The 26,332-nt window shown below is 34.3% G+C and overlaps 1 protein-coding gene across 1 annotated transcript; it reads right to left on the bottom strand.

Annotated features, from left to right (window-relative positions):
• Positions 1–88: 88 nt before the first annotated feature.
• On the bottom strand, positions 89–26,310 carry PKD2L2 (polycystin 2 like 2, transient receptor potential cation channel). The gene is made up of 14 exons (XM_011362384.2): positions 26,252–26,310; positions 25,476–25,577; positions 23,833–23,966; positions 22,591–22,847; positions 18,809–19,030; positions 16,144–16,372; positions 14,640–14,810; positions 14,261–14,442; positions 10,303–10,423; positions 9,195–9,296; positions 7,612–7,670; positions 7,016–7,061; positions 1,804–1,916; positions 89–1,360 (listed from the first exon to the last, which is right to left on the bottom strand). Exons 1-14 carry the CDS (start codon positions 26,280–26,282, stop codon positions 1,267–1,269), a joined length of 1,863 nt encoding a protein of 620 aa, XP_011360686.1. The 5' UTR covers positions 26,283–26,310; the 3' UTR covers positions 89–1,266.
• Between the last annotated feature and the right edge of the window lie 22 nt (positions 26,311–26,332).

Genomic DNA, 26,332 nt, shown 5'->3' with positions numbered 1-26,332 from the left:
CCTCACTAGATGTTGAAAAAGGAAAAATAGAGACCAAGTATTCCTTTGTCTTAATGTTCTCAGGCTTTGTTTGAATTAACCCAACCCAGGACCATATAGGGGACAACAGGGTTAGTAAACCACCTGGCCGACTTGGGGCATGGTAAGACAAGGGAAAGCCATCCCCTGTGGAAATGCAAGGAAAAGATGCAGAGGGAATAGTCAGCATTTCTTGTTGCAGTGAATTATCCTATTAAGAAAACTTGATATATAGTCTCTAAGAGAAGAGCTTGGTCTGAGCAAGGTTGGTAGATTTAAAAATACCTTTATTCAAGTTTTAAAATCCAGAGTCTATAGAGCACCAATGTGGGAGTTGAGTACTATGATCAAATGCTGTTGCTTGGGCTAAGAGAACATACGGTTCTTCTGGAAGGGCTTATGTAACCTAAAGAAATTAGAGTTTACTTCCAGTTTCCAAAATGCCAGCCATACATAACTTTCCAACTATCCAAACAGGGTTTTTGTAGCACTCCCATTTATACTTTTCAAATATAACTTGACTTTTTATAATCCTGATGCTCCTACCTTTGTCTTTATTTTTTTAAGTGTATTTTGCTTTTAAAGTAGTTGATGAAGCACTTTAGAGATACTTTAGATGTGTTATTTTAGAAACTGTCTAAGTGAATTTCCACTTTGAAGATATTAGTGATATTTTTGTAGGTGGTTGAGAAGTTCTTTTACATTTTCGCTTTTTATGGGAGCTTCAAATTGGAAGAATGGAGGTGAGATTATTTTGCTTGGGGTGTTACATGATGATTTTACGGAATCCTGAGCATTTATTGTTTATGGTCGGAGGAATTTGGAACATGGTGTATGATGAGAGCACCAACATTTCTTATACTCTGTGAAGCACTAAGAAAACTGTCTTTACCTATTAAACTATTAGAGATCTGCCCCATGAACTAGAAGCAGCATTATTTTGTACTTCACACTCCTTCACACTCCTAGATTTTAATAATAATTTGTTATAAAATTCTCTGTGTGAACCAGTGTGTGTATACTCTGGAGGCATGTTGTAATATGCATGGATTATATACAGTGGGTCCCATTCAGGGGCATTTCAGTCCTGGAAATCATTTGATGATGATTATTGACCCTGACGATAGTTTGATAATAGGTAGTTTAGTGTACCTGAAATGAGGACAAGTTAAGGACATAATTCAATACAGGAGTGAATCTTTGTTAGAAATATTCAGTGATTGCATCACAGTCTCACCTCCACTTGACTCAGGGTAGAGCTGAAACCTTTCTCATCACTCGGTTTAGTTTTAAACTGATGTAGTGTAATTCTCTCTCCAGCTCCACAGCATATAAAAAGAGGCTAGAGGATAATATAGAAAGAAGAGAATGAGTAACACATTTTTATGCGTAAAGAGACAGCAGGTTATTAGTGCCTGTTGTGTAATGCTTTGAGTGGGAAGACAGTATTTTAAGCTCCTAAAACGCTTAGTATGGTCAGGTATGGGTCTAATATTTGAAAGCTTTGTGGAGAACAGTGTCTGCTATGCATACCAAGTATAAATGGCAGTTCCTATTATTTAGAAATGTAAGTATAAAAACAATTGGTCTCACTTCTTAACATTTAAACAAATGTAGTCTGTGCTCTCTGCTTATTAACTTTTGAAGTTGGATAAAAAAATGAAAAAAAAAGTGGCATCTTAGCAGAATAAGATTCTACGTTCAGGAAAATAATGTGTTACTTTTGTCCCCAGTCCCCCCAAATCATGATAATCCCATAGTACCCTGGTTAGAACAAATGCTTACTCTCGAAATTCTTGTTGAGTGACAGGCTGGTAGTCATCTTGTATTTCTGTGGAATAATACTTTTTCTCAAGCCTGTCCTTCCATTTTTTCATTTGCTCTGCACTTCGAATCTCCTGTCAAGTTAGAGGAAAAGCATAGGCTAGTCTTTAAATTTTTCTCCATTTCAAGTCTGGCACACAAGCATCACAAGGTCAAGAATCTTAAACCATACTCTCCAGGGCTGTGATTTTGAGCCTCGCTGACTTTTCCCCTTCCAGTTTTTAGGTCTGTACATCAGCAGCATCATTTCAGAGGACCTTGTGTTAGAAATGTTTGGCAGAGTTGGATTTTTAAAATTATAATTATCAGTTTTTTCTTGTTTCAGTGCCTCTTTCTCTCTGCATCTCTAGCTCAGTTTCTTACTGATTTTCTCCGTCCTTCACTGGCCAAAGTTGAAATGTTCTTTTCTGTACTTCTGTTCTTTAATGAAGTGGATGTACTTCAGAGTACATCTGTGGATATTCTTTGCCTTTCTAGCTGCTTTTAGCCAGACTCCTGCAGTCTTACCTCACCATCCTCAATCCCCTCTTCATAAATGCTGCATCAATCTGTGCACTCCAGTTTGTCCACATAACCAAAAATAAGCTCCGCATACTAGAAAATTCTTGTTGCATCCTTTTCTGATCTTGAAGAGCCCTTCCTGTGCTTTGTCCTCACTACCACCCACTTCCTTTTACTGCCCAAATACTTTTTTCTCAATTTTAGAAAATTGTACTTTGTGGAAAATAGAGACAGTTCTAGAAAAAGGGAAAGAGGAGACTTTCAGTAAATGAGTATGATACTGCCCTGCTCCAGCAACAATGCTAGGTAGCAAAGTAGATCCCTGTATGAGGGTTCTGATCACCTTCCAGAGCATGGTGATGCCTAAGTTTATATACTTTACCTGATAAGTGTGTGCGGTTCTGGTTAGAGAAACTTATCAGACAGTTTGTCTTTAAACCAACATATCTAAAGTAGGAAAGGATGGCTTTCAATCTTCCTAGTTTTATTTTGGCCACATTACAGCACCGACATTTTGACATATTTACTAACGCTTTCAGTGTGGTGTTAAAAAAGTGGTAGGCCCCACAACTATTTCTAAATGACCAGGCCTATTATAATATAGCAGAAGCATTAGGAACATGGGTTGAATAGACTGAGCCTGATAAACTTAACCTTCAGGAAATGCATCTCAGCTATCACTTTTTTGTGAAGCCTTCCTTGACACTCATAGAAAAGTAATAGGCAGAGCATAGGCAGAGCAGCAACTCTGTGGGCATTTCCCATAAGCTCCTAGGTTGTAAGTTGTAGCTGCCTTTTATAGTTCTCTGGATTATGTTCAGAGCTGTGAACAGCTCTCAACGTGTTCCACATTGGCTCTTACAGTAAACCACCTCCTTTTGAACTACCTAGTGTGTTTCTGTTTCTCTGACTGGACAGTAACTGATGAGTACTTGGTAGCAAGGGAAATCCAAAGAAACAAATCCTCATAGTTGCATTCTTCTACCAAGGAACACAACAATTGACCTAAGATTTTGGGACTACCACCTGGCCATTTGGGATTCCTTAGGCTACTGAACCACCAGGCAAAGATTGAACTGAGGTGATTGAGCCCAGTTACCAAGAGGAAATTGGTTGCTTCTACAAAATGGGTACAGAGAGAACTATATTTGGAACTCAGGAATTCTTGGCGGGGCGGGGGCGTGGGGAGCAGGGAACAGTTTGCCTCTTAATACTTTCATGTCCAAAAGCAAACATTATAGTTTAAAGATTCTTAAGGAATTGCGATTTGAGTAGAAAAGGTCTTAATATCACCCAGAGATGGATACAGTTACTTTTGGGACTTGGTTTCTCCCTTTTGGGAGAGAGGATAAGAATGCCTTCATTTGTATAAAGAATAGTTCCATCATGTTAGATGAATACTTGAAAGTAGTTACTGTCATTTTATGGAAGTCCAAATGTGTGTACAAAATTGCCAAAAGGGTGAACTGGGTTGACTATTTAGCTAATGTCTCTCAACTCAAAATTTACCCTCTTCTGTGTGATGCTGGGTCTCAGGCTTTAAAAACTCATTCTCCAGATTCCTGCTACTGGATTTGTTAGGTTCTGCCTTATTGGAGGATGGAGGGGAGAAAGGTCTTGTTTTTTACTATCAGCATTACCTCTGGCAAATGGAAGTTATCTCCAGCAGCAATGGTGGGCTTCAGAATGCAGCAGTCCGGCTTCTTTTGGTATACTCAGAACCAGACTCCTCACATTGCCTCAAAAGTGTCAGCAGCAGCAAGGGTGGTAGAGGGGGTGTCCTCAGAGGTCTGAGTAACAGCTTCACAGGGCCTTTCTCTAAGATACTAGGTTCTGATAACCCCACCTTTTGTAACCTTGGCCCTGGGAGTAGTAGCATCTTTCTATAGTTGTTTATGAATTGCCTCAGTGTACTTTTTCTGTACTTCCAATACTTGTATAACCAATTCCCTGTAGTAAATTTTCTGTTTGAAATACATTATATGGTTTCCATTTTCCTGACTAGGTCCTGACTGATAACATGCAGTAAGTATGTCTTTTCATTTGGTTAAGTGTATTTTTGTTGCTTTTATAAATAGAGCCTTCTATTATAATTTTTAACAAACTGGTTGATGTTTACATATATGACATGACTATACTTATGTAAATTTTTTTTCCTACTATATTAGTGAATTCTCTTACTTTTTGTCGTAATTTTTCAGTTGATTGTATACCTAGAAAACTTAAGGGAATCATATCTTAAATAGACCTCATCTTTACTGTTTCCTCTTCAATTCTTTTACTTCTAATTTCTCTCATTTTGGCTGATCCCTCCAGTACATCCTTGTCTTGTTTCTGACATGTCCAGTGTTTTCCTATTAAGTAAGATGCTAGCTTAGAGGTGACATAAGTATGTTTTATATCAAGGAAGTGTCCATTGATTCCTGTTTTGCTTTGTTTCTCCCAAGATTGAATGTCAAATCTTATCAAATACTCAGCATCTGTGGAAAATGATGTAATTTTCCTCTTTGGATCTATTGACAGAGTGAATTATGTTAGTTGATTACCCAATTTTGAACAATCTTTCCATTCTTAGAATAAACTATATCCAAATCATGATATATTATTTTATCTGTTAGATTCAGTTTGCTGCTGCTGCTTTTTTAAAATTTATTTTTGGTATACTCATTTCCAGGTTTTAAAATTGCTATATAGTCACTTTGTAAAACTAATATGGAAGTTTTCCATTTTCTCTGCTCTGGAACAACTTAAATAGCTTGAAATTATTTGTTCCTTAAAAATCATAAATTTAAGGCTATTAATTGTCCTCTGGGTATTCTTCGACTATCTCACAGATTCTGTTATGTAGTGTTTTTGTCATTTTGTTTTCTGGAATTCTACAATTCATTTTGTATTTTCTCTTTGATTCAAAATTGTTTAATAGTTTAAACTTGGTTAAAGAATTTTTTTATTTTCTAATTTCATTAATATATTTTCAGAGAATTTTTTCTATGTTAACCACTTTTTGGAATTTATTGAGATTTTCTTTATGATCAGTTTTAATGAATGAGTTTTTGTAAAGTGAGTGAATCTTCTGCGTACAGAGTAATATATGTAAGTGTAAGACTGTGTGTTCATTATATTGGCTTTTTAAAAATCCTTTTAATTTTCTTGATCTGTTCTGTTTTTTTTGTGTTCCTATTTCTCCTCTTATAAGTCCAGTAGTCTTTATAGACGTTGATGCTGAGTAATTTGGTGCATAGGTAGTCATAACTATTACAGCTGATCTTATAAAGTGCCCTTCTTCTCATTTAGAGCTTTTTGTCTAGAATTATATCTTGAGGTTGTTGTATTCCCTGATATACTTTTGTTCATACTTTTATATTTAATTTTTCTGAATTACTTTGTTTTAGGTATGTATTTTAGGATACAGCATAAAATTGGATGTTGCTTTGTGATTCAACCTGAAAATATATTTCTTTTTCTTTTTAAGCAAATTACATTTATTTGCTATTACTGATATGTCAGATATATTTGGCCACAGTTATATCATATCATCTTATTTTAAGTCTTTTACCATGTGGTATATTTTCTGTTCTCTTGGTACTTTTGTCCTTTAGGAATGTATGTATTTTTGTTTAGGTGGTTTGCTTTTAGTCATGTATCCTTTTATATACTCTGAGTCTTCCCTTTCTTGCTTTAGTTCCCTCAACGAGGAATCAAACAAGTTCAAGAAAATTAGCTTGTAATTTGCCTCCTTATCTCCTTCCCCTTTACTACCCAATTATATTTTCAGTCACGTTACCATATTTCCTTGTGTCTGAGAGGTGGAGTCTGTTATAAGACACACTATTATTTTATGTACCACTTAGGAAAAAGCGCTGACAATTAATATATGACACACTGTCAACCGTAAGGCATGTCTTGATTTCAGAGATGTTAAACTGTGAAAAAAGTGTTTTAAAATCAATAAAACGATCTTGTTATTTATTATTGTACTCTTAAATATGCTAAAGTTTCTTCTTGGTTATTAACTCTAAATGATAACTCTTTTAACTATAAAATGTGAACCAGTCAGCTTTTTCTACTTCATACCTTCTCTCGTCCTCCTTCCTTTTTCCAAAATTTCTCCAGTCATTTTTTGGTTGGCTGAAGCTGATCCTCTCCTAGAACCCTCAGGAATACAACAGTATTCCGAGTTCTTGTGTGTTCAAAACTGAGCCTTTATACTGGAAGCACAGCTTTGCTAGATATAAAAATCCTTGGCTTACATTTTCTTTCCTTGAATATATTGTGTGCTTTATAATTATTTCTTAAACACATATATTAAGTCATTCATTGAATATATGTTATAATTTTGAAATATAAAAAATCAAAGTGATTTATGATAATGATTACAAGAGAAAAATTATATAATCTCTATAGAGTGTACTCACTAAACCTTGTGTGATTATCCCACAGTGAGTGTACAGTTGTAAGACCAGCGTATCTGGCTGAGAGTACCAATAAGAAAGGGAGCATCTGGAATCCAAATGATTTGTCCTAAACAAGAAAGGATCTAGATTCTGGGAAAAATATTTGGAGTTGGCAACTACTGCTCAGAAAAAACAAATCATTTCAATTCTTATTCAGAATTGTTTTGTAAGCATATTTCTAATAAAGCTATCACTTTATGAGAAAATTAAAATCTTACAGTTTCGTCAAAGCCTTCTCTTCTGGCTTGTTCAACCAAATCTCCACTGAGAATATAAAATAAAAATTAGAGGCATATGATAGTACAAAGGGAAATGTCTGCATAAAATACAGTCATATCTATAGTAAGTATTCGAATTGCATTTCTGTTCTTTCTGCTAACTAATTATTTGGAAAATGTGGCCATTAGTAAGTTCCCCACAGTATCACATCTGTAGCTGTGAAAAAATGTTTATATTATGTCCCATTTTCAGAGATCTGGGTTTGGAAAGCCTTTTGATAACAAATTGAATCAATAAGTGTAAATGTATTAATATTTAGCGTAAAAATGTTTTTATTTTGATAGCTAAATAAATGCACTTCATGTAGACTAAAATAATTTCCTACCTTTTTAGAGGGACTTTACTTTTGTGTCCAGCCTCTGTAAAGCTTTTTTTTTTTTTTAGAATTTCATGACTTAGAATTTAGGAGGCATTACTGGTTGTATTGACAACATATGTAGAATCAGTACTTTGGATAGAATCAAAACCCTATTTTAAGTGTCTTATATAATATAGAGCTTTAAAATGGTGAATTAAACGTTTAAAGTCATCTTACCTTTTTTCATCCTTTTGCGGTTTCTTTAGTTTGAGTTTTTCGAGAACATTGTCGTAACTCTGGTCATAATTAAAAATAGTTTAAAGATTCATCAAAAAATATCCTATATTAATTTTTCATCAAGGTAAAGGAAATGTGGAATGCTTGTCTCTAGGGACTACTACTCTAAAGAAATGTAGAGGCAAATGCTAGGATCACTTTGTCAGCACTTATGGTTTCTGGCTGCTGGTGAAAAGAAAAAGGGGTTCTCTTGTGGGCATCACACCTGAGCTAGAAAAAAAATCTTTAAGGTATTATTAATATTTGCTGCTTTAAAGATATTAACACTTTAATGCACATAACCAACATCATAATCAAGAGATAAAAGATGGGGGAAAAAAACACACAGTTAAGCTCACTGGGCGACATATTAAGTTTTCTTTTACAGATAAATTCCTGGACAGATCTTTTAAATCCCACTAAGCCCAGAGCTATTAGGATCTTTTCTATGTGAAGTGCTATGGTTGAAGCTGTGGTTATGCAGAGATGGGCAAGATGGTGTATACATGACTGCTACAGCTCAAAGTGAGGTAGGTGTCGAGACGACAAGGAAGATTCTACTGTCAGGGAGAATGGAATGTCAATGAGTGTGTTAGGGAATATGCCTGAGGTCAGAGAATGACAGGAGCAGAGGCCCAGGGAGGGAGAGAGAGTAAGCATGGTAAATAGCAGTGCTCAACACACTGGCTGGGATATACAGTGCTGTAAATGGAGGCATAGAAAGTAGAAATTCTACAGTCAAATGATAGTGAATAAAGAAAATAAGTTGGAACTGTGAGACTTTAGAAAGGCCCCAAATGTCTGAGTAAAGAATTTGGTCTTATTTTGACAAGCCCAGAGAAACAAGAATTTTGATCAGAGAAGTGATATGATCAGAGCTGGCCTGGCACAAGAAAGAACCTAGAACAGGTAAGATGTTATACAGAAGGCTGGATGAAAAGTCCTGAAAATCCTAATCTAGTGGTGGCAGTTAGAATTCACAGTGTCCTTGAGTTCCACAAATGTGAGCAAAAACTACAGAGATGAACTTTACACACAAGCTTTGACAAGGGAATAATAAGTCCAAGGTTTTTGAGTGGGGTGACTGAGAAAAGAGTGTTGCTATTAACAGAAACAGGAAAGTGAGGAAGATAAGGCACATGGGGTTCTGAGTTTAGATAGTTTATAGAAATCTAAATTGATTTTAGATTTCTATAGCATCTAAATTGGAAACTTTTGGTGAGAAGAGATAACTTTTATTATAATACTCAACAGTGCTTTGCATTTAGTAAATCAATTACTATTTGATACATTAAACTCTGAAATAATTTTGGTCATATTTTTAAAGGCAGAGAGCATATCTCATTGCCCTTGTAGTGAAATAAACAAATATGGGCCAAATACAAAATACAAAAACTGGGCCAAAACAAGACCCCCCTGCCCCCCCCAAAAAATAACCTCCAAGCCCACTACCACTTGGGGGTTAAGTATTATTCATACTTACAAGAGTATAAACTGAACAAGATTTGTCTTAGAAGTCTAATTAGGAAAATAATTTGCCATACCTTTTTAATCATTTTACCAAGTTCAAAATCCGGCACTCTGCCTATTGAATAATCAGCTTTCACTTCAGAATAGGTATCATTAATTATTGCCAAGAACATGTTCTGGGGAAAAATATTCAAATAAATAATTATTTCAATTAAAATTTAGTTTAAATATTAGTAACTTTGATAAGTACTAATTTGTAAAACGATTTAAATTTAAAAAATAACGTTTAACAATAGAGAAATGGCAATGAAGACTAACAGTAGAATGGGAAATGTGCAGTGTGTGAATCTGGGTAACATTTATGGTAAATAAAAGCAGAATTTAAAATAGTGTATATGAACTGGTTATATATACAATAATTTATCAATATGACATATTCTATTAGATTAATTATATGTTCATAAAGGGCGGTTTTAGTTTTTAAAAATTTTATAAAGCTATTTAAATGCTCAATCTTACTAAGACTCTTAGGAATACTGCTATCCAGATAACACAAAATTGTGGAGAGGGTATTTTTACCCCTAGCCCACTTCTCCACCTTTCACTGTGGCCCAGCTCTGTCACTGTGATGATTCTTGGCCATCACCCGAGGATAACTTGCTGTGTGTGACAACAAAACATTTTCATGGAGGACAGAAGCAGTGCCTTCATTAGGAAGGCAAGGTTCTTTGATTAGGAAGTCCAAATAGATAAGTCCTAAGCACATATGAGACCCATCCTGGGCATTCCCAAAAATCATACAGGAGTGAGCTTTCAGCTGTAATGGCCAAAAGCCATTGCAATAAGCACTTGGAATATTAATAACCTAAATTCATACCTACTGGTATGAAATGCCCCAGGCTAGAGAGACCTGGGACATTCAATTTATGTATGTCAAAGATTTGGCACACTGCCGGCACACAATTAACACCCAGATGGTAACTGTGATCACATTCTCCATTGGACAGCTTGTTTAGACACTGGACTAGAGAACCTGGATTACTAAGAATTCACACTATTCTTAATAAATGTTAAGTGTTCTGACAGCCAAGCAGTGATACCATAATTTCTTCTAAATTGTTAATTTCATTTTTTTATTCTGAAAAATGTAAGCAAAAAGGTTACATATACGGTCATTCTTACCAATAGGACAAAGAACACGAAAAAGATGAAGGTGATGAAGTAAATGGGTCCCAAGATACGATTGGCTTGTTGAATACCAGCAAAATTAAAATCCCCAAGAACAATTCGAAACTGTGCAAATCTTTGATAGGAGGGAAGAAAAACATTAGAAAATGTTATATCCCTTCATACATACATGACAACTGGTGGGGGTTACCAGTGTGCCTAGGAAAGTATTTAGCGGCATATGGTATCTGTTCTCTGACTTTAGTTAACAGAGTTCTATAAAACTGGATGTAGTTAATCTGAAGGCAAGACTTGAGGTACCTCTAGCTGAAACAGGTAGTCCAGGAAATGATGGGCTTCAATTTATTTAACCAATATAAAACCAATGTTTACCTACAAGATTTGAACCTTGAGATACTGGCTTACCAGCTGCTCTTAGCAGTGGGGTCATTAACTATTTCTGTGCCTTTCTAAAGCTTAGAATACTTTGACCTTGTCCAGTAAGTGATTTTCAACATGTACCTTGACCCAAGAGCCCTAAAATTTCTAATATCAATGATATGTTTAATTTCTGCTTAAATAAGGATACCAATTATTTTGTCATTTGCTAAGTCTCAAGTGTTAATGATCCTCAAATATGATCCTGAGGTTTATTTTATTCTCTTTAATAACTATGAAAGTTTGGTTTTTGATGTGAAATAGCATTTAAAATATTACAAATCTTCATTTTCTTTATTTTAAAGATGGAAAGTTAAGAAATTAAGGCTTCGAATGAACATAGTAGTGGCAGAGATAGAATTTCTTAACCTGACATCTTATTTTCTCATCATTAAGTTGCAGTGGCATTGCCAGACACATCAGGAATATGTTAAAAATTATGTGTTTATTTTAAGGGAAAATCTAGGAAGGCATTTTTATTAATATATTGATACTTTGCATGATTGGCTAGTCAGTCAAAAGGGAGAATGCTTCTTGTTCCTTGTTGCTTTTGCCAATCATGTAAAGGGGGCATATGGCTATTTACAATGAAAGAAGAAAATGTATTTGGAGTCCCAGGACTCAGAGTTATCTGGAATTTCACCCCCAGTACCTAAGACCTGATTAAATCATATTTAAAGTATCTAGTTTTTAATACCGGTTTGTAATGCTCTTCTACACAAGATAAAAAGAGAAATGCTAAATTGCAAGGAAACCAAAATTTCTCAATGTATCAAATGTAACTATCTAGCATAAAAAAAAAAAAAAGAGGTTCTGGTTTAGTGTTTCTAACTTGTCTTCTCTGACAGGTGATGAGAAACAGTTTCTCAACTGTTTCTTCTGGATCAGCAAAAATGCCTTCAGGGTGGAGATTTCGGGAAGATAGTTGAAGAAGAAGCACTAGGAATCTGTCTCCCCACCTAGGCAACAATCACACTGGCAACTGTCTGATGTAATTATTTTGGAAGCTATTCTATTGAAGGCTTGCACCTTCCAGGGAAAGTCTTAAACAATTTTGGTCAATTTCAGCTTCTAGTTTGGTAGCAGCTACCCATCTCTCACACCTCCATCCAATGTCAGGCAGCTGTGCATCTATTCCTGGAACAGTCTGCACACAGTTTGTGGAAGCCAGGATGGGCAATAAGGACCCTGTTCTCTAAACATCAGGGTCTCTGTTCTGATCGCTGCTTCTGATCACAGTAGTGCAGACATAGGGGTAGGTATATTCTCTGCCTTGTTGCAAGGCCCTTACCCCTGTTAAAATGGCTACTGCCAAACAAAAACAAAAACAAAAAACCCAGAAAATAAAAAGTGTTGGTAAGGATTTGAAGAAATTGAAACTCTTGTACACTGTTAGTGGGAATGTAAAATAATATAGCCATAGTAGAAAACACTTCGGCCATTCCTCAAAAAATCCAAAATAGAATTACCGTATGATCTAGCAATTTCACCTATAGGCAAATAACCAAAAGAATTAAAAATGGGGTCTTGAAGAGAGATTTATACACCCATGTTCTCACTAACTAAAACATGGAAGCAATCCAAATGTCCATTGACAGAAGAATAGGTGAACAAAATATGGTATAGACACACTATGGAATGTTATTTAGCATCAAAAAAAGGAAATTCTGACTTTCTGACATTCTTTAATATTGTTGAATCTTGAAGACATTATACTGAGTGGAGTAAATTAGTCACAAAAAGACAACTACTGTATAATTCTACTAGGTACCCAGAGTAATCAAAATCAGAGAGACAAAAAGTAGAGTGGTGGTTTGTCAGGGGTTGGGGTAAGGAGGGAAATGGAAAGTTTGTTTAATGGGTGTAGAGTTTCAGTTTTGCAAGATAAAAATAGTTCTGGAGATAAATGGTGGTGATAGTTGCACAATATGGATGTACTTAATATCACTGAACTTTATACTTGAAAATGGTTAAGATGGTAAATTTGTTGTATGTATTTTACTACAATTAAAAAAATAACAATCCTATTGGCTTAAAAAAAAAAAAGCCTTGAGGGCAAAAGTTGCATTGGGTACTGGGCTTACTTCTCTGGATTCGAGCCTTCTGATTTTGGTTGTTATTACTTTTTTGTTAGTTCTATAGAATTTCAATGTTTTCTATATTTTATCCAGCTTTTTAAATTGTCCTGAAGAGGAGGTTGATCTCAATAACCTAGCACATTACCAACAGCAAAAATACCCTCAATCCATTCCAAAGTTCTCTTTTTATTTTGTGCCTTCTACTTCCTTTTTTCCCCACTAAGGAAAGGTAAGACAAATTTTCAAGTTTCTATAAGTTAGTACATTTATATTCAATATTCAATACCACTAAATTTTATCAACTAACACTTAAGATCCTAGGAAAGGACCAAAAAGTTGTTGGAACTGCAAACATTCACTCAGGATAAGCTAATTAGACTCGAATTATAGGTCATTTGAAGTTGGGAAGGACCTTTGAGAGTGATTTAGCCCCTTTATTTACAGATAAAGAAATTAAGGTTTAGAAATGTTAAAAAGCTAATGGCAGAATTGGAAAAGTAGAATTATATCCTTTTGGTTCCTAGTTCACTCCTCTTCCACTTTTGATTTAGTAAAGGGTTATTTCAGGAAAACGTTATTAAATTTCATACGATTGGCACTTCAATTATTTACATGTGATGGTGAAAAAGAGGGCAACCTAAGACATTCCTTTAGACCCACGTTTCCCTCAAATCAACTAAAAGAGTCATGGACAAATAAGTTTGGAGAATTTTTAACTAAAGAAAGTTTTTGTGTTTTTTCTCAGAGCTATATGTTACTATGTATTGCAAATTTCCAAAAGAGTGAGGTGAATTTTCCCAAACATACTTAAATATGAAGCCATTTTCTCCTAATCTTGGTCTAGAGTCCATGTTTTGAGAATTGATATTTTATTCTATAATACTTTTCTTATATAGACAGAACTTGCTTTACCTACCCGAAAAGGGTAATAAATTTATTAAAATCATTCACTTTTAAAGTAAAGCCTGGATACTTTAGGGATTCTAACCAGTTTTCTTAACTGTTGCTTGCTGACTGCTTTATGTGTATAAAGCTATTTTTAAAACACAGCTTTGCCAGATCAGCAAAGGACAATCAGGTCAACATAAATAGAATAATTCTACAGATAGAGCCCTATAAAGAAAACACTTAAGATTTCTTTTTCCCGGAAAATAATAAATATTACAGAGACATAGAGCCAATTTATTTATCTTAGGTAAAATTTCTACTTATAGTGAGAAATGAAAATTATTTTTCTGGCTTGATCTAGTAACTCTTAAAAAACTCATATCACTATCCATTTGGGTCTTTTAATGCCTGTCTTTACTTTGAGTGTGACAGATATTTAGCCATCGGTGAAAATATTAAACCAAGTTTAAATTTATTAAAACTTATGTTACTAATTATAGACCTTTCCATGATTTTTGTTGTTGTTGTTGGAAGTGGAAAATATAATTACATATATACTAAGAGCTTACATGGAATTTTGAAAAGTGGAAAAATCATCAACCTGTGATCCAAAAACAAGAAATCCTAACTGGGCATAAGCAAAGAATATTATAAAAAACATGATGGCAAATCCTACTATGTCTTTCATACAGCGGGACAAGGTTGATGACAGCTGAGACATTGTCTTGTTAAAGCTTATGAATTTGAATATCTGAAAAAGAACAAAGTTAATTGAAATAGAATATTAAAGATTATAATTAAAGTAAGTTAAGTTAATTTCAGAAGAAATTGACTTCAGATTAAAGGAGGGGCTAATGGTAGTCAGGGGTGTTTGACTTTAAGTTCCCATTTTGATATCTTAATACAATAAAATATGATGTTCTATGTAATATAATAAAATATAAATACCTTTATCCATGCAAAGAAGATGGTAATAGCAATTATATTGTTGTAATAAATGTGCCAATAGGCAAGAAAATAGAAGTCTGAATATTTTTCAGTATTTTTTAACAACTGTCCAAGTAAGAGAAAAATTTGTATATTACAGTATGAGTTGAAGAAAACAGCCACAAAACACAACTGAGGAAAAAAGAAGGGGTAAATTAGAGACTATTTCTACCTCTAAATCTCCTGTAGTCTGTGAAGAAGCACATGAAAAAGTTCATCAAAAGTTCAACGAAAAAGGAAGGAGAGAGAAGACATAGGCTTCTATGTAAATGAATTTTAAAGAAATTTAAGGTAGCATAATTATCATAAAGGTAGGAAAGTATTGATTGCCTGGCCATCCTAATCTATTAGCTTGTTTGTTTCTTTAAGTCATAAAGCACAAATATATAAAATGGTTATATAATTCTGACTAGGCTGTAAGGGTTTCTGTTCCATGTAACTGCATGTTTCCTAAAAATTTAATAATTTCACTATGTAACACTACAAGGAAAAAATTTTACAGTTCCAAAAACAAACAAACAAAACAAAACAAAACCCTTTTGGAGCCCTTTAATAACTCTTTTAGATTTCAGAACCAGGTTATCTTTGGTATCAGAGCTTTGTAACTGTAGTGAAAATTTTCTTTTGATTTCCCTTGCCCAAAAATACTTAGATGGTTAAACATTTAATGCTATGCCTACCCCATGTTAAACATTATTGGGTATACCAGAAAGGTAGATGGCATACTTTCTGACTCTGAGAAACTTTCAATCTGATTTTGGGAAATTAGGCTTATATACTAAATTGGCTATATCTAAGGGCCAATAGGGGTAAATGATCAGATTGTATAAGCCAGAAAGGTTTGTTCATTATTTCTAAAACCAAGCTCTTAACATCTATATTGTCCTGCTTACATCTCTGTTTATTTTAGTATGTTCTAGTGACCAGAACTGGCAGTCTTCGGAGTTTTTTTTTTTCAGGCACTATTTTTCTATCCTGGCGTCCTCTGTACCCACAAGCTATACCCTCTGACTACTCAAACCTCCTCCCCCTTCAGTATTCTGTGTAGGCGTGAGTTTGGCTATTCTTTCAAAATTCAGTGTGAGGAGGAAATCAGATTTTGGCAACATAGAAGAGTGCATTTTAAAGGACCTTTTCCCCAAAGATCTATGGTTTTCAAAATGAGGCCTTATAAGGAATATATTTTTGAGTGGGGGGTAGGTGAGAGCTATTGTGCACATTAAATCATAATACCTATTCTTCTAGGTTTATGCTGGTCCTCCCAAGGACCAAACAAGGAAAAAAAAAAAAGATTTTTCCCTTTTGGAGGCACATTCTTGGTGTGTACTATAACAGTTCATTTCATGATTGATACTTGTAGCTTTTTAAATAAGTCCCGATTAATAGAAACTTCTGCTTTTACACCTCTCTCACTGGTGGGTTCATATGTGATTCCCTTCAACCATACATGTGAATATATACTTACCACCAAAAGGAGTAATTCTAGCCAGTTCCAAATACTTTTGAAATAGGCAGACTTAAATTCTTTCATTTTTTTGGCTTCTTGTGCGGTGAAGACAATAAGAAAAATACAAAATGTGATTTCACAGGAAGCAATAAAATAATCATAGTAGCTAACATATCTGAGGAGCTTCACAGAGTAAAACTGCCATGAAGTAAGTACTCCTCCAGTTGCAGGGAATTCTGCCACCAATCTGTAAAATTAGATTTGTGAAAGTAACTGCTCATTTCAAGCATTTATATTTCAGTACCAAACTCAACGTGAAATTTCTAATCAGTGATATGTAATTTAATGGTAATCAGTTATTTTGTACAAAATATGTTTCCTTGGGGTCATGGGTTAGGTTTAAAAATTTTCTAATGGATTTACTTGTTTTTTTAATGGCTCAGTCTTTTTATACTTTGAATAGTCACAGTGGTAAAGACCAATGTAAATGAGAAAGTAAGATGTGATTTTAGCCGGTCATTCATTCCATTCTGTGTTTACATTGCTCATTCATAACTGGGAATACTAATTTATCTCCACAGGAGAATGAGATGATGTTCAAGAAAATGCTCTACTGTTAGTTACTGTTATTAGTCAGGACTTCCACCAAATACATAATTCTTTACTTGAGAGGAGGGAAATACACTTTTTCCCTTTCAGTTATCAGAAATATTTCTTGCTTTTAAACATCAAGACCACATACTTTACTAAAGCAAATGTTTTCTGTTTAGGCACTGGGTTTTGGATATAAAGATCTATGTGCAAATAAAAATATAAAAATAAATTCTATCACCAAATATAAACATATGGAAGGTGGTTCACTTCTAGTGTTCTCCACAACTTCAGACAATTAGGAAATGGCAGTACTTGAAGGAACAAGCATCTCTATCACAATGTCATAATGTAATTATTCCTACCTAAAGATATTAGCAAATCTTATTGGTGCTGCAATAATGTGCTGCCAAAAAAAAAAGAAAAACAAGAACAAAAACAAAACAACCAGTTAACAAATAGAAAACAACTGTTTGTTTTGCTTTGCACAACAGTCAGTGTGCAATGTTAATAAGTGAATGAAATGAAAGAAAATATTTTGATCTGAAGTGCAGGCAAATATGCAAAAAGAGAAAGAACAGCATTCAGTTTAGTTTGCCAGATATGTGTACAAAAAGGAAAACAAGTGGATAAGGTTTTAGTGTAAGCAATATGTTTCCATACAACTACTGATTAGATAAACTATCAGATAAAAGTTTCAAAATCTGCTGAAGTTTCTAGAAAATAATATTTTAAAAGGTCATACAGAATAAGCATAAAACCTAGAGAAATGAAATCTGGACTTAATATTACAAGAAGTTTTTCATATGACTTTAAGCCAGTTATCCTGTTTCTACTCTTATTTAGAACATAGAAATGATTTGCATTCTTCACTTTACCTTGATCAGAACTATTGGGAAGGATGAATACTATTGATAAAAATCTCAGTCTCTGAAAGAGAAGAACTATAAAATAAGAGGGATAATGTCCATTGGCTGCTTTAGGTAATTCATTTGTTTTATTCTTTTTACAAATTTTAAAGGCTATGATTGTGTTTCACTGTATTGTTGCACAAGGGCAAAATCCCCTTATCAGAGTAAACACCAGTTACACATTCTGTTTAGAGTAAAACTATAAGACTCATGAGAGAAAAGTGATTCACGCAGATTATAGTGGACATTATTGTTTGCCTGTCTAGCGGTCATTAACCCATTCTTCTAATAGAACCTTGATTATATCAGGCAGTCACCTATTCCCAGATCCAATCATGGTAATCTCATTTCCTTTGCCAGTGTTTGATTCTAGAACCCAAGCCTAAGCCAGTTAGTATGGTCCAGGTTAGGCAGATGACCTAATCAAACTAATGGAAAGAATTTTTCCTTTGGTTGGTTCTCTCTCCTCTTCCTCCCTATGAGAGGATGTCTCTCATTCTCCTCCTGGGCCCGGACATGTCCTCCTCTTGCAATGGCAGAGGTGCAAGAAAGCAAGTTTTAATGTAAACTCATTTCAAGTTTCTGCTTGTATCATATTTATTAACATTCCTTTGATCAAAGCAAGTCATGTAGTTGAGCCCAGCATCAAGGGCTGGGGACAGTGCACCCTGCCTTGGGTGGCAGGGCACTTACAAAGTTACATGGAAAAGATGTGAAGAATTGGGGCCATTTTTGCAAATCACCACAGGCTCTAATTTCTAGGATGCTGGCTCCTGTTACATATTGTTTGAAATTTGAATTGTTTATTGAGACAAAAATTAATAACAATAAATAAGCTCATTCTGAAAGGAAATCAATGGATTTGAATGATCTGATTTAGAGGAAGAAATCAAGACTGAATATTAGATCTGTGCAACTACAGAATGACAAGAATTAAGACTATATATCCTTTAGTAATATAAAACTAACATGTAATTGTCTATGTTCTTGAATATATTCTGAAATAATGAAGTGGAATATGATGTTGCTTTATTGTCTTTTTCATTATTGGCAGAATACATTATATTTTGAAGCGTACGATTTTAATTTCAGTAAAGACATGTACAAACTGGAAATCCTAATGAGGGCACTGGATACTTTCTAAATTAAATATTCCAATAAAGAGGTTTTAAGTCACTCACCTGATGATGCAAAACAGATTTACATTAGCATTGTATAACGAAAAGTCAATAAAAATAACTCTAGTCTCTCTTGTGATCCAGCTGTTCTGTCGAAGGGTAACAAATTTGCTTTTTGTTTCAGATTTCGATTTTGATAAAGTGAAAATATATCCCCCATTTTGGTAAACACCAAGAAATCCCCAGTGCCGAGGGGAGCTGATAGTAGCAGAAGAGTACTTCCATCTGTTAGATATTAAAAGAATAAAGGAGAGATGAGAAGGCTGACGGAGAAGCATTCTAAGAATTTAAGCTAACCTTTAGTTCAAAAGCAGTAGTTAAAAAAAATTACTAAGTTTATAAGTACAGTAATTTTGAAGCAAAGCAGTGAGTTAAGGATAAAGTTAAAAGAATTAAGATTTAATATGTTTTCATTTTTTAGTGATTATTGTGGGCAAGACACTGGACTAGCTGCTATGAGAAAAAAATTTTTTAAATCCACTTCTTGTCTCAGAGATCTTAAAATCAAGAAAATAATGATTGATTTTGTTCTTTAACATAGTCTCTGTTGTTTTATCAGATCTTAAGTCTTTGAGTAGAACAAGAATACCAAGGGTTTTGATTCACAAATATGTCTCAGCATGGGAAGAAAAGGTGCTTCATAGTTGGTCATATACCATTTATAAATACCTAGTAAATAAAAATTTTGTTACAATGTCTATATTGTTATATAGGTATCTTATTTTAATGAAAATACATAAAGTAAAATGTATAATTGTTTATTTTTTCTTTTATCTTAATTGTGGGATATCAAAAAAATAAAACCTTGATTCTTTATTTCAGTCGTTTTGCCTCCCCAGAACAGATCTAAACAATTATCCAAAGATGCACTGCTTACACTTGTTTTTCTACTAATAATATTGTTTGTTTTCAGCAGTAGGAAAAAGAGTGACAACACTAAGAAAAAAATACTCATATTTAATGAAAATTCCATAGTTGTATTTATTTTTCAATTACAGTTGATATTCAGTATTATTTTGTATTAGTTTCAGGTGTACAGCATAGTGGTTTGACATTTATATAATTTCCAGTTATATTTTTGAGTGTTTTTATCATTGTTAAACTGAAACAAGAACATTTGTTATACCAACCCTTTCCTACTTACAATTTTTAATGCTTTTAATTAATGAATCTAACATTTTAGATAGACAAACAAGCACAAACTTATTATTTTGGTTTTTAGGGAATAAAAGGTATTACAATTCCAAATTTATAGTGTTAATTTTGGTATTTAAATTATTGATAGTTGTTATGAGAATTTGGAATAACAGAATACCTAACAGATTAGCCTTAAAATTCCAATTTAAAATGCATAAGTAACCCAAGACCACAGCCCTTGCTGGAGCTGCCTTAAGAGGAAATGTTTTATACTATTTAACTTCCCCTGGACATCTGGTGGGGACTTGATCTAAGGGAAACCAACCCACAGGTTGGCCAATGATTTGTTCTGTGAAGATGTATTGGGCCATTTAGATTTTAACTCTTAATAATATGAATTTAAAATACAAAGAGACGATGTAGGGAACACAAGAATGGAGACTAAAGGAAACGATGTGAAGAAAGTTTATCTAAGAGAGTAGAAGTCATGTTAGGAAGAAGCAGAAAAGATGAGAAAGCATAAACCATGAGATGGAGAAAAGTAGAAGGTGAGAAATCCACCTAGAGCTGCCTGCAATTCTGGAGCTAGGTTCCATTTGAATCCAATTATAAAATATATATGCTTCTTGTGGCCTTACTATTATTGCTGCTTTTCCTGAGGAAGCCATGCATACGTGTCCTTACAATAAATTCTGATTATTGGACCTAACTTGGGGTGAATTTCTTCATTTTCCAATGAATAAACACCTTAAATAAAACAGACAGCATTATCTACTAAGGATGCATGACTACTTCCACTATGTTCACTATGTTCTATATCCACTATGTTCCCTCTCAAATTTTATTCATTTATTAAGATGTACATTTATACCGAATCACAGGGAGAAAAATGTCTTGGAAAGAAACTTGTTAGAAATGAACAATATTTCCTTGATAACACAGTAAGCAGTTTAATGATAATTATTTCATTTATTCAAGAGGCTAGCAAAACTGCTTTATAAATAAATATTGTTCATTTGACACTAAGAACAAAATACTTAAAACATTCTTTATCTGTGGAAGCCAGGGAAGATATTGAAAATGTCATCACAGGTCAGGTTCCTACTTGATTTAGGATTCTTTCCAACTTGCCCCACAATAGTACAATGTAGCAGAAATAGAGGTGGAGAAGACCAATGCTGGTTATTCCAAATTTTCCCTGGTTAGCACCAAACAAATAGATACACACACACACACACACACACACACACACACACACACACACACACACACACACAAATCCAATACAGATGTAAAGTTTTATGTAGATAAAGTCTCCATAAAGCAGAGACTTTCAATCTCCTGAAACAATAAAGACCATGACTCAAAAAGCATAAAATAAGAGCAGTATGGGATGGACAGACAGACACATGGTTCTAAATTTGGGTAAAAACAAAAGTAATAAATAATTTTTTTTTGTTGAAAGGGATACTGTATGATACTATAGTATTTAAGACTGTGTTACATTATTTATTAGATTTATAAGAATTATACAAGTACTTTGTTGCCTTCAAGAACACTCGGAAACTCCTATGAAGAAAAAATAAGTCAACAAAAACTACAAAGCAATGTGGGTGTAATGCTGGGAATACAAAAGAGGTTGTTTAAGAAAGGAGATGTAATCATTGTTACTATTTATAATATGAACATTGACTAATGATTAACAAAAATTATGCTATAACTATAGACTAAGAGGAAAAAGAAGAGTATTTATAGAGGCAGTGGTATAAGAGATACATGACAGACAACTTCCATGATAGAGACGATATATAAAACTGTAAAATCAAGTAATAGCAGTTTAAGCATGTTATTTAGAAATGGGAAATATATACCCAAAGAAACAACAAAGAGCTAAAAGTGGCTGCTTCTGGAGTGGGAATTATGAGTAGGAAAGGGCGGACCTTTGTAAGTATTTTTATCACTTTGATAAATATTAAATTTTTAAAAAGATTTATTATCTGTCCTCTAAGATTTTCATAGGACTCTAAAAGCAATGATCCCAGCAGCTTCTGTGTTAAGGGTGGGTACTACAGTGGCTTTGGGCTTTCACATTTTCAATATAACATGTGTAGAGGAGTCACCAGCAGTAACTTCAGCCACTTTGGAGAACAATGGCCACGATATGTTGGCAGGCATCATCAGATGTACAGCCTGTAGAACATAATGGCCTCTTTTTATTATTGGCAACAACAGAAGAAAAATATTACTGCAGTAAGCCAGAGTGAGAAAAGGAGGAAAGCTGCCTAAGACACCTAAGATACTCCTTAGGGATCCCTTGAAGCATTTTGGGTGTGTTTGAGGTGAGTCTGGCAGGAGCCAGAAGAGCTCACTGAGTATTGTAAAAGCAAAATTGGATGCTTTGCACTCTGTCCAATATAACTTAGCATTTCATATACCAGTCACAAAACAACTTTGTCATTTGGTAAATAACAACAACAACAAAAAAATCCAGATTCGCTCTTTTCTGAACACTGCATCTGAGTCTTCCTTTGATATTATTATTGAAACAGACGCCTGTTGGTATGATTTTGAAAATACACATTTTCAGAATCGTTTAAAGATACAATGGTAAGGTGCTAGAAAAAGTTGTGTAATTTTATACTACTTACTCAGTATCACTGTTAAGGCCAAAATCAGATGTGTCTTCATTTTTAGAAGTGTATTTGGCATAACATTCACTCATCAAAGACCGAAAGGATGAATAAACTTGGCATGTGTTGTTGCGGACTTTTAGTTGACGGACTCTGGGGACTCCTAAAAGTATGTTCTCATAGTAGATGCGACTGCTGTTCTTTAAATTATACAACTTGTTGTTATTGTACCATGAATCCCAGTACAGACCTTCCAAAAGGGGTCCTTCCATAAACTTCACATAGAGAGAGAAATGTTATGTTTTCATGTCAACTGTATAACAGAATATATTTATAGTTATCCATAAGCGTATAAAAATAAATGATTTTGAGGATGGAGTATGAAAATTATTGACCAAGCCAACATTAATATTAATGGCAATGAAATGACCCTGTCTCCTTGATAAGTTTCAAATTCCTAGCATGGCATTCATGATTTGACGTCTGTCAAATTCATAGTTTGGTCTTTTCTACCTCATCTTCTATATGCCTATAATGCCAAACATAGCTCCATATGTAGAATTATTTATAGCACACATTGTTTATGCTTCCTAGAATATCTTTCCATTACTCATCCTTTAAAACTCAACTAAATTGCCATCTCTGGAAAGCCTTCCCTACCTCTTCCTTGTATGCCCCAATGTTTGTGACATGGGATACCTGAAACTGCTGTTCCCTATTTGTTTTTTCCTCATAATGAGAGCATCTTGCTAACTTATGTATAATGGAAACAAGTCTGTTTCAGTGTTGAAGGAATGACTGACTCTCTTATGTGATTAAAAATACTATAAAATTATATTTTGTATATGTACTCTTTATTATATACTATACATTACTATAACACAGTACAGGGTTACATGGTATATCCAAATCACATATAGTTTACTTATGAGCAACAAGGATTTTTAAAGAATAATTTTCATTACACACAATTATAAACTGGCTTTGGATCCTAACCCCCACATCAGAAGCAAGTTTCATATTTTCCAAATGCAATGATAATGTTAAAAAATAAGCATAATTTTTAAAAAAGTTATAAGAACTCTATCACGCTGAGACCATATGTTCTCAATAAACACTGGTTGGTTGATTCTAATAGTTTAAAGAAATGATATTCATTTTCATTCATTCCTTCAACAAATATGTGGAATGCCACATGTGCCAAGAGTTCATTTATGCAATACCTAAAGCAACTTTATACATAGTCACATGATACCTTACCTTCCAAAAATCAGTTATGCTTCGAATAGACTTAAAGTTGGATCTTTCATCACCAGGTGCAGAAGTGTCCAAAAACAGAGATGACATAACTTTGTTTAAATAATACATATGTGGGTTTACCATCCCAAAAGTCACTAAAGGGAAGAAGGTTTTGTTTAAAAATTTATGTTTAAAAACTGAGTTTATCAGGATTAAAAATGTACTTACAATTGGTTCCCAGTTTTGAAAATTCAATTTTATTTGTCTAGTATAAAATAATAAAAAAACTAAAATAGAAATATATAAAACATGAAGTTTCCTATAATTCCACTGCTAGAGTTTGGCATATAGTCTCCAGACTTTTCTATATGTATACACATTATAAAGAAAATAACTATTTTTACAAAAATGAGATTATACATACTATTCTTCAAGTTGGCTCTCCATATTGAGAGTAGGCAATATGGTGAGTAGTTACAGCAATGGACTTTACAGATAACGAATTTGAATCCTGTCATAGAGATAATATCTCTTACCTTAAAGTTTTGTTATAAGAAGTGAGATAATGCATGTAGGACATTTAAAACTATGTTATGGCAAATAGTAAGAATTTTAACAAGTATTAACTAGTGTTTCTCACTATTCTAGGGGTGGGTGGGTGGGTTTGAGTGGGGTGTAGACTATGTCTTTTGCTGTTGTTGCTAAAAGCCCTTTGGTTTTTAGAAACCATGGATCTTCAACACCTTTCTATGGAACACATGAGCCTATGCCATTCTTTAATGTTGCATTATTTCATTGTATATACCAAAATGTTAAGCAAATCCTCTTTTGATGGATATTTAAATTGTTTTCAATTCTTCCTAATTATAAAAAGGTGTTTTTAAATCCCCAAATCATGGGGTTATGAATGATCTTTTTAGTTTTTCATTCCTTAACTGTCTTGTAGTTAAGTATTTAAAAACCAGTCTAAGATACGTTAATTTATAAGTTTGGCTATAGTTGTCTTTTTAATCAAGATCCAACTCAAATGCACTGCCAATATGTAGTCCATACCAAAATGATTTAAGTCTGGCCAGTTAGCTTACATCTACTGTATATTGGGTGCTCTAAAGACGAAATGCTTTTAAATACTGATTAAGTCAATGCTATTGACCCACAGATAGGAGTGAAGGTTGAGAGGTTGTCCTAGTCCCCCTTAAAGAATTGCATTGATTGATACCTTCTGTGACTCAGCAGAAGTATATTTTACTATTAACTGTGCAACAGAACAGGGACAAGAACAAAGCGGACGTGAAGACTAACTTCTTTGGCTTCATTTGTAGTTTGACCTATGAAACTGCGATAATGTATCCATATGGCTCTAAAAGAAATCAAGTTAGAATTGCCAACTCAAGGGAGTATATTCAAGATAGAACTGTCAACCAAAAAGAATAATTAATTCAGTGTTGACTATGAAAACTTCGTATTACATTTATGATCTAAAGTTTTGCCCTTTAAGAATACTGTCAATCTAAATGAATTTAAGATGTTTGAAATGTATCACTATTTTTTGAGAGGTTTTAGTAATCTGAAAGCCTATGGTTTTATAAAGTCCATGTTTTATTACTCATCTCCATATAACTTCTTAGTTCAAACAGGGTCTTCATCTATATCTGTGTACTTACATATGCATAAGTTTATTAAAAAAATAAAGTAGAGTAACAACTCCTGAAGTGTGGTTTTAATTTCGTCTTCCTTTCTGAAATGCAGCTTATGTTTTGGAGTCCCTGTGAGATATAAACAAAATTTTCCTTACATTTTTATGTAATTCATAATGTATATAAAGAACAATGATGGAAAAACAGCCACTTTTAGCGTTACTGTGTGAAGGAAAGCGCCAAAGGTTTCTGGTTATTTTCATTTTTATGAGGGAGGAATAATTACTAACGTTTTCCCATGGGGGTAAGTGGGCGGTCATTTTATGACTGTATACTAATGAATTTTTATAACACGGATGTACAAGACCAGTACTGTCTTAAAATTGAAAAGCGATATATAAAACAAACCCCCTCCGACATCTGTTTCTAATCGTCTTCTCTACCCGTCAATACTGCTTCTTGGGAAGGCTGGATTTTGCTGAAAGTGGAAAAAGACACGGTCTGTGGTTCTGTCAAGGTAAGCACATCCTAGCTCGACAAAGGACTTCGGAGACTGGCCTAGCAACGGTCATTGCACAGCAACTGACAGCACCCAGCTCGAGCCTTGGGGGATTGCCATGTCCCTCATTCAAGGCTTCAGTTTTCCTGTGAAATGGGACCACCGTCCTTCTTCGCTTAAGGGTTAAACGTGCTGAAGGTCATATAGTTCACATAAATAAATACTGGGCTATAAAGTTCCTTCCAGGGTATTTGGCATCACCAATTTCGTCCTGCTCCACCCACTCCCTTGGAGTACCCCTCACCGCCTTGCTGCCAACGGGACGCCTCAGCCATGGCGGGTCTGGAAGAGATGCCCGTTTGACCTCCCCAGGTCTGCCGCGCCT

The sequence above is a fragment of the Pteropus vampyrus genome, unplaced genomic scaffold, assembly GCF_000151845.1.
Source record: "Pteropus vampyrus isolate Shadow unplaced genomic scaffold, Pvam_2.0 Scaffold74, whole genome shotgun sequence".
NCBI classification, from domain to species: Eukaryota; Metazoa; Chordata; class Mammalia; order Chiroptera; family Pteropodidae; genus Pteropus; species Pteropus vampyrus.
The sequence above is the reverse complement of the archived record's forward strand: the minus strand, read 5'-3'. Positions and strand labels throughout refer to the sequence as shown.

Coding starts and splice junctions, on each gene's coding strand:
- PKD2L2 (XM_011362384.2), bottom strand. CDS start 26,282: ATGGCTGAGGCGTCCCGTTGGCAGCAAGGCG. Junction 19,031..22,590: donor GGCCTTAACAGTGATACTGA/GTAAGTAGTATA, acceptor AATATCTAACAG/ATGGAAGTACTCTTCTGCTA. Junction 1,917..7,015: donor GAGAAGGCTTTGACGAAACT/GTAAGATTTTAA, acceptor CTAACTTGACAG/GAGATTCGAAGTGCAGAGCA.